Genomic DNA, 8,886 nt, shown 5'->3' on the forward strand with positions numbered 1-8,886 from the left:
GGAGGTGGCTTATTCAGGTTGTAGGAAAAGGTGCTCTCCACTGAGAGAGAGAAGCAGCAGGAGGGTTTCCTTGCAGCAGCTGAGAGGAAAAAGAAGCATATCTGTCCGCCTCAGATGTTGATATCAAGGCATGAAACTTTGGTTTGCAGTATATCCAGTCTCTTCCTACATGTGTGACAAGGGCACAGGCGTGATGGGAGTGGAACTGGGGGATGAAATTCTTTCGATGCAGATATTTTGTGCCAGAAATAGTTTAAAGCTGTTTCAGTTGTCATAAGTGCAGGGAAGATTATGAACACATGGACTGAATATATCTTCAGTTTTAAAATGGAGCTTCTGTTTGTAACCCAAAATACCTAATACAATTTTTTCTTTGTGGACTCCCTGCAACAGAAATGAAAATCTGCTTTTTTTGTTGTTTGTTTTTGTTTGAGAGGCATTTCTGCAGGCTACTGTAATGTTCAAGCTTCATTTTCTCCAGAATTCTTTTAAATGAGGCGTGAGATTATACTGCCTGAAAATTCTGCACAGCCTGCTTGCTTGTTTTTTAAATACCCTTTATAATAGATTGTTTCTATTATACCATTGCCATCTCATCTGTAGCAAAACGTGGGTTGTGCTACTTGACGTACTAGTTCTTTTTCCCTCTTCTATTTTATAGATTGGGATTTCTTTTCAGCCTGCTGAGGTACAAAAGAATGTTTATGCATCAGTAATAGAAGATATGATTTTAAAGGTAAGAAATCACTTTACAATAAGAAATTTTCTACAAATGTATTAACCATGTAAGGTAGGGGAAAAAAAAAGATGTATTATCCATAGTAACATGCATTTATGAAATCAGGAGATGCAGATTCTGATGTCAATATAATGTGTGTATAGAAGGATATATAGCTGGATGCAGAGAGTTGTGTATTTCTGTGTGTGTAGTTCCAGCTTCTTAATCATTTGTTGGCTTGAACACAGGGTGCTGATTTGCATGTCCTGACTTGCAGTAAGATACTGGCTCCTCTTTAACTTAGAAAGTACCATCTTGTTTGCCCTACATTTTGGAATTGTAGGGGGAAAATCTGCTAAAGGTCAATAAGACTTGATTATTTTATGGGAGGATTAACTGTTTTTCCATAAATACCATTGAGTTGCTTTCTGCCTGAGTTGTCTCCACTGGGAGACTGCTGAATTCCTGAAGTCAGTAGCAATTCTCTGTTGTGTAAGAAATTATTCATCTGTCATTCAGCTTTGTAAAAGCAGAGAATCTTTCTTACCAAAGCTTTGAACAGCATGGAATTGGAGTTCTCAAGTTTGGACTGAAGGCTAATACAGATTATTTTTAGCAGTGCTCTGTTGTATTTCAAGCCAAAGATGATTTTTAGGTTGTTTATGCAACAGGGTTTTTTGTTTGTTTGTTTGTTTTACAGTTTATACAGTCTGCTGTAGATAATTTTTATAAAGTTAATCAATTCCAGGTTATATGTATACTTGCATGCATGCTTCTCCTGTACTGTCACTTACTGTAGTTGAAGTCAGATATATCTATATCTGGTTTTAGATACAGATTATAATCATCAGATTGCTCTAGTATAATTGATGAGTATTACCAGCTTTCCTGAGTAAAAAATCCCAGAAGCTTCTGCTGAAGTTTTGATATAGGCTCAGAAAGCCGAGAGCCCTAACTGACTTTTAATTGAACCTTGATTAAACCAGCATGTGGGGCATACAGCTGCTGTGCATCTGCTGTCTAGGATGGGAAGTTTTTGTGTGTCTTGATGCAAACCTGGTGGGCCCTGGCTAACAAGCATATACCAAGTACCAGGAGAGCATCTGGCATGTGCCACTTACAAACAAGCTCTAGCATGTGAGGCTGGGCCTTAAAATGCTCTTGGAAATGCACCTGCAATGTGCATATGGGTGCATATTGCATCCATCCATCCTGCAGCACATGTGCTCTGCGGGTCCAGAGAGAAACCAGACTGGGCAGTTGTAGTCATGAGCTGTGTGTATCCATAGGCCTCTTTCTGTTAAATATATACTCAGTTTTTATCACTGGGCTAATAAAAGTCACTTGTGCATCTTGAACTGCCTGCCTCCTGCTAATTTAATACAGGACTGAAGTGAGTCAGATTTCCAGATGCTCAGTTACACTGATAATCTGGTGAGTAGCATGCTGCTTTCCTCTTTTATAATGCTGTCACCCAATGTTGCCTTTTGTCACAGGCCACTGAACAGCTTATGAGTGATATCCTACGGCAAGCCCTGGCAGTGGCGTACCAGACAGCTCCTCACAACAGGTACAGCACTCGAACTACTTATGCCAGCACTAAGGGCTGAAGTAGTTGAGGGGTTCAGTACTTTTGTGGGGTTCAGACCATGTGAGCAAGGGGTTTCCAGACGATATGGGGTAGTGTGTGTGCGTGAACTACAGGGGTTTGTCATCTCCTAGCTCCATAGTAGCAAATTAGTGGAAACACAGACATTAAAAACTGAGGCAGGACTGCTGGTGTTGCCATGCTCAGAGGCAAATAACTTGTTTTAGCAGAGCCCTATTGGAAGGACCTTCTCTCATGCAGTTCAGGTCACCATGTAGACAACTTACTTGTGGCCCACCAGTACTTCAGCAACGTCAATATTCTGTATTTTACTGATACACTCTTCTGGCTCAGATACTGAGTGATTTTAATGGTAACCATGGGACCACATTTGATTTGTGTTTGGCAACATGAAATTGAAAAAAAGTAAGACCATGAGAAAATGGACAGTTTAAATATTACCTAGATAAACTATATAAATATAAGATCTATAATGTAACTGTGCACACAGAGTTTGTGCTACAGAAGCTGAAGAATTAATACTTCAGCACTTCGTTTTACTGTGCCAGCACCCAAAATGTTTCCCCTAGTCATCTGAGTGGTTCTTTTGTGCTGTGATGTTTTAATGGTTGTTTTTTTTTGGTGTGTGTGTTGCTCTAACCACATGCTCTTTTATCCTGTTTTTGATTTTTATTATTTTTTCTCCCTGTTAGTAAATTGAATGACTTGCTGCTTTATGGGCATGTCTTTTTCTGTGTTATAAAAACACTCTGATGCATTCCCTGCAGGACTCCAAGAGAGATCACAGTGATGAATATTCACAAAGCCATCTGTAACATTCCCTTTCTTGACTTCCTCACAAACAAGCATATGAAGATACTAAATGAGGAACAATGAAATAGAGCAGAGAAGATGCTACAGGAAAGGTGGATGTACGACTGAAGCTGGGATGACAAATCCAGTATTTCTGTAGGACACTCTTACATACGTTTATAACATTGGGCTACTAGATTGTTACCTCCAATTAAAGATGCACCTTAATGCAACAAAATGATGCTCTGTTCCAAATCAAGTTGTTAAATGTCAGTGTTTACTTGGTAAGTGTATGTTCAGTGGCTGAACAAACATTGTCAGTTTGTGTCAAGTTGCTAGCTACAAGAGGCTCCAGTGTCCTGGTCCCCTGATGACAGCTGTATTGATGAGATTGAACATTTTCCTAGAAACGAAATTAAGCTTTCTGATGCAGTCTACATACCATTTGGTTTTCCATGCAGTGGGCAGAACAGTTGCTTTGGCACTCAGAATATGAGAAAATTTAAATTCAGTTTTTATAGGTGGGTTGTTTGAGTAGATGGGTTGAGTAGATGGTCAGGTTTGGGTGCGGGGGAGCAGAAGGTTGCTGGCTGCACCAAATTCTGCCAGTTCTGTTTGATTGTCATGTATGTGGCTGAGAACACAGCTAAGGAGGCTTGTTTGGTTATTCAGCTACGTGCAACCTAACCAAATTACTGATCCTTCTTTCGAGGAGGTGTCAGATCTCACCTTTCTCAGTCACCACAGAATGGGTAGACTGGCATGTGCTCAGTCAAGACAAGTAAACCGTGGTCGGGCTTTGTAGGAGTTGTCTGGCCACTTCTGCACAAGAAAAGAGAAGAACATGGACAGTATTCAGTGTCTGTGGGCTCGGACTGGCTGAAATCCTGTGTTTGCCCAACAAGTGCCTCTCTAGGCTGCCAGAAGTTTTGGAGTGTTACACTGGAAGGCCAGTGACCAGCTCTGTTGTACAAGTCGTAGTGTTTTAACTGCATTCTCTTAATCATCACTTTGGATTCGGAAGTGCCACTTCAGCTAAAGTTCTGCTGAACACACAGAGGCCTGATAGGATCAAAAAACCCAGAGGTTTGTTGCTTGTGGTGACCTCCTCTGATATCCTGACTGCGGGAGGAAATTCTGCTACTAACCCCAGCGCTTACCTGTCTTGGGAACATTGATGGTGTAGGAGAAATGTCTGTAGTCTGGTTATCAACACGTTTCTGAAGAAGGCTTCAACAACAAGACCCTGACCACCACCCCCTCTACTACCCCACAGTCCTGCCCCATGGGTGCTTGCGAGTAGTGCAAATGAGCCATGGCAAAGTCGGATGGGACCCCTGTTGGACTTCCATGCTTTCAGGCATGTGAGGCAGCTCTGTCAAGCAGGTGGAGCATGGGTCAAATAGCCAGAGCCTCCATTGTGCTGATCTCAGCTGGGTCACTGATCTGCATGGCCTTTGATTTAATCACTCTGTGCCTCAGTTTCCCCATCTCTGAGTATGGGGAGCAGGATACCTACCTCACAGGGGTGTACTGAGGCCTCTCACTCTTGTTGGTGCCGTGCTTTGGCAATACGAAGCCTTTTATAAACATTAAAATGCAGTTATCTTTCCTGGTCTGGGATAGGAACAGAAATCTTTAAAATGTCATCTTTTGGTGCTTTTTTGGGCTAGAAGACAGGTGATGATAACTCTAGCTGTGTGCAGGAACAGTGGAAGATGGTTCACATAGAGGGTGATTAAAAGCCTCAAGGAGAGCTGACTTAAGCTGAATGCAGTTCTTGATCTGCAGAAGATACTGCGTACCTTAGATGAGATACTGCCTTTCTTCTCCATCTGGAATAAAACCAGGGTCTGCAGATAAGCCCCTCTTAGTTCATGAGAGCTGACGGGGTGTTGCAGTTAGATTTAATACAAGTGACAGAACCTGGTCCTTGAATCTATGAAATGAGACTGATGGATGAAATCCAAAGAACATTCAGAGAAGGATTTAGATGCCCCCTATACAGGGCGTTTCAGATGCTCTGAATTCAAAAGATAATCCTGGCTTTTTCAAGTGAGCCTGAGGCAGGACTGTCTGCACAGGAAAAGTGCACAGCGTAGCCCTGATGTTAGTTTTCAGGTGGAGGTCAGCATGGAGGAGTTGAACATGGATTATGTCCCAGTTCAGCAGGGAGGAATCCAGGTAACTGGGGAGCTGCTGGCCCCACGCTGTCTGCAGGCTGTTGAAAGCTCCAAGTACATGGTGCGTTCAGGCCCCCCTGTATGCAGCTTTTATAAAAGAGGCCATTTCTGAGTTATCTGTCACTATTGCTATGACAGCCTGCAGGTTGTGTGGGAACAGCCTTTTGGGCAAACTCAGTTCTGCTAGGATCTTCTGTGATGATACACATTTTCAGCCCCCGTCTTCTTGTGGGCTGAGTTTCTGGGATTTCAATGTGCCCAGAGCAGTTTTTCAGAATGCAGGAGCTTGTACATGTATTTGGGTATCCGTTTGCAAGCTGTGGCTTCCTTGCCTGTGTCCAGGTTGTGGAGTCTCATCTGGAGATAATCAAAACCCACCTGGATGCCATTCTGAGCAATGTGCTCTAGGTGACCCTGCTTGGCAGGGGGTTGGACTGGGTGATCTCCAGAGGTCCCTTCCAACCTCGGCCGTTCTGTGATTCTGTCCTGCTTTTCCATGAGGAACGGTTTTTCAGAATTGGAGTCCTGAAGCAGGCAGGTGGGTGCCTGTTGTTCCTAATGGTGTTCTTGTGGAGATCTGCTGATAACATTTCCTAGCAACCACAGGTTATTCTCCTAGGAGATGCTGTATTAATAATACATAAAGTTTGCTGAAGAGAAATAAAATCTGTTAAAAGCAGATAGAAAATAACACATTTGTTATAGCCCTTCAGATGTAGGAAATGTTTGCAATGCATCCTTTTGATTTTTTTTTTTAAGTGGTGGGAGAAAAATCTGTCAGCGAGACGTTCCTGTGAGAATTGGCTTGGAGATGAGCGAGGTGGTGGAATTGCTCACGCCTGCTCAGGTGCGTGCCGAAACGTTGCGGTGTATTTCTCTGTAAAGAGTCTTAATACGAGTTACAGATCTCTTTACAAATATTGCCCCTCTTTGTAACGCCGAGTGTTTAAATCCTTTGTGTTATCTGTATTATACTGTATAATTGTGTAAGATACGTATGTTTACAATAAATCCTTTTATTAGCTGTGATAGGATTGTCTGACTGTCGCCTGTCACTCAAAGCAAGTTCCTCAGAATTCACAAAAATAAGTGTTGTTTTGTTTAATACTTTAGTTCTGGATAACATCTGGTGGAATCTGTTCAGGCACTGGGAACACTTCTTGCTCTTCCTTTCCCTCCTCTCCTGCCCGGCTGGGGCTGCTCCTGTCAGCAGAACCGGCCAGAACCGGCCCGAACCAGCCCCACCCAGGTCAGGGCAGTGCCGCCCTCTCCTCACAGAGCCCCTGCTGGTGCCTGGGCGCCGCCACCTCATACAAAAAGGGCTGGAGAAAAGGAAGACAAGGGGATTTCTCAGTTTTCCTCAGACTGCAGGGGTTGACTGTGAGTAGACTTCACACTCAGTTGTCTTTCGGGATGCTGCAAAACTTGTTGTTTGTACTAAATCCCATACAAGCGGCCTCCTCAGTGTGAGTGTAGGCTTTTGCACTGCCAGAGCCAGGACCGGCCGACAGAGGCTGACAAAGCGCTGTGGGCTGGCTCCTTGACGCCAATCCCCTTTGGGATCCTCCAGCTGATGCCTCCCTTGGTGCATCGTGGCAGCCCTGTCCTCGTGTTCATAACCTACACGAAAGGATGGCAACATGGAAAGTGGAAATGTAATCATGTAGAGCTCCTCCCGCAGGTGTGCATTCATCCTGCTTTCCTCGTGCTCCACCAGCCAGCCCTTGTAGCAAGAAGGGGCTCTGCCAAGCAGCAGCTATCCGGCTGTGATCCGTAGGCGTGTGTGTATCCTGCTCTGGTCCTTCCTCACTGGCAAAGGCCTGAGAACATCGGGCTGACCTGTAATGGGGTGCCCAGAAGAAACTGAACCATCTGCTCAAGGAGATGAGGTCCTTGGCACAGGAGAGCCTGCACCACCCAGAGCAAGGGATCGTCTGTCCGTTCTGTGCCACCTCTGCCCTGAAAGCACACAGCCTCTCTGGGGTGAACAATACCAACAGTCAGTTGCTGTAAAGCAGACTGGCCCTTAGGATTGTGCATTACATTGGTAGACAATACAGAGATGATCTCTGAATAAGGCAGAGGTAGAAAATTCACATGTGATATTTCATGCCCCAAGAAATTTCATGCAATGCGAAGAGAAATGCACGGTTTATAAAAGGAAATCATGCTATGCACAGAAAAATCATTAATGTGCTGCTTGTGAGCTTTCCAAGTGCAAGTGATGAGAACTGTTCTGAGTAATCCAGTATTTCACATCAGAGCTTCACCTGAGCATGCAGAAGTGCAGGTGTTCCCAGCTCCCTGGCATAACCAAGGCACAAATCGCTCTCTCAGCATCCCAACAGGCTAGCTATCCCTTGTCAGCAAGACTAGTCAAAACAAGCACGTTCAGTGTCATGCTGTAGGTAGTAAATACAAAGCTTCAGGTATAAGACTTTCCTTTTAAAGGATGTTTCTCTGTGCATCCGATAACCACTATTTCCAGTGTGATTTGCAGTTTGAAAACACGAGATAGACTTGTATGTTAACCTAAAGCAACTGGGAAGACAAATATTTGTGTGAAAGTGATGTTGGAAGATGTCCCAGCATTGTGACTCCCTGGAGCCTGCAAAATCTGTAGATCTGCCCTTGTCAGAGGAACTTGGGCTGATACCTTTTGATTTTGCTAAGGTGGGCACTTCCTTTGGAAAAGCAGATGTGTTGCAGATGTCAGCAGCCAGTTGCATCGCTCTGTCCCTTGCAGAGGTAAGTACCTGCTTGGTTTTCTTTCTGTTCTTCCTGACAGTTGAAGTCAGGCAACAGCACCATGAGCCTTTGGCTTTCTTCCAGAAGTCTCCTGAAGCATCACTTGAGGAGCTGGCATTGCAGTGGACAGGGGAGTTAGTTGCACAGTCAGCATGTTCCTTACTTACTCGATAAAATGTTCTTAGGAACAATTGCAAAGCTATGGTCCATGTTAAAATTGAAAGCTAATATCATTTTCCCCTGATGTGTGTGAGTGAAACTAAGGTCAAACAGTGTGTTGCTTGTCCATTTCTGTTAACCGGGCACGTGCTGTGCGCACCACTGAACAGGGAGTCCTGAGAGCATGGTATCTGCACTAGAATAGGTGTAGCCTTGGTGTGTCTGGTAGTGGAACACAGCAAATCAGTGTCAGTGGTTCAGCCCCCTTTTCCCTGTGTTGGTGAACTGCATGCTGAATAGCTTGCTTTCCCTTTGAAAATGTCTGGGAAAAATCCCACAAGTAATTATGAATTCTGCAGCTTTCAGCTCAGCACTTAGGTCACAGCTTGAAATGTGCTTTGCAAGCCATTGTTACCAGGGGGAGCTGTACCTGCAGATAAGCTTGAGGAATAAGGAATTGACTCTGATGGCTGGGAATGCAGTCAGGGATCTTCCTGGTGTCCAGTGTGCCCTGCTATCCTGCAGGTGCAGCTGTGAGAAAGAAATGCAGTGACAAATTGCGCTGCTGAGGTTGAATATCCAAGGGTTATGCTTTACAATTAAAAAAAAATGCTGGGAAAGAACCAATAGCCAAAATACATTTTAATTTATTAAATTAAATCCAGTCCATTTGATAA

General features: G+C 44.0%; 1 protein-coding gene across 4 annotated transcripts in view; it reads left to right on the top strand.

Annotated features, from left to right (window-relative positions):
• YEATS2 (YEATS domain containing 2) overlaps positions 1-6,325 on the top strand; it is a 48,282-nt gene extending 41,957 nt beyond the window's left edge. For all 4 annotated transcript variants that reach the window (XM_082767395.1, XM_082767396.1, XM_082767397.1 and 1 more), the window contains 3 exons: positions 662-736; positions 2,215-2,288; positions 3,095-6,325. In XM_082767395.1, the coding sequence (XP_082623521.1) occupies positions 662-736; positions 2,215-2,288; positions 3,095-3,203 (258 nt within the window). In that variant the 3' untranslated portion in view covers positions 3,204-6,325. The remainder of the gene's footprint in view (positions 1-661; positions 737-2,214; positions 2,289-3,094) is intronic.
• The last annotated feature ends 2,561 nt before the right edge of the window (positions 6,326-8,886 follow it).

The sequence above is a fragment of the Aythya marila genome, assembly GCF_965140915.1.
Source record: "Aythya marila genome assembly, chromosome: 9".
Lineage (NCBI taxonomy): Eukaryota > Metazoa > Chordata > Aves > Anseriformes > Anatidae > Aythya > Aythya marila.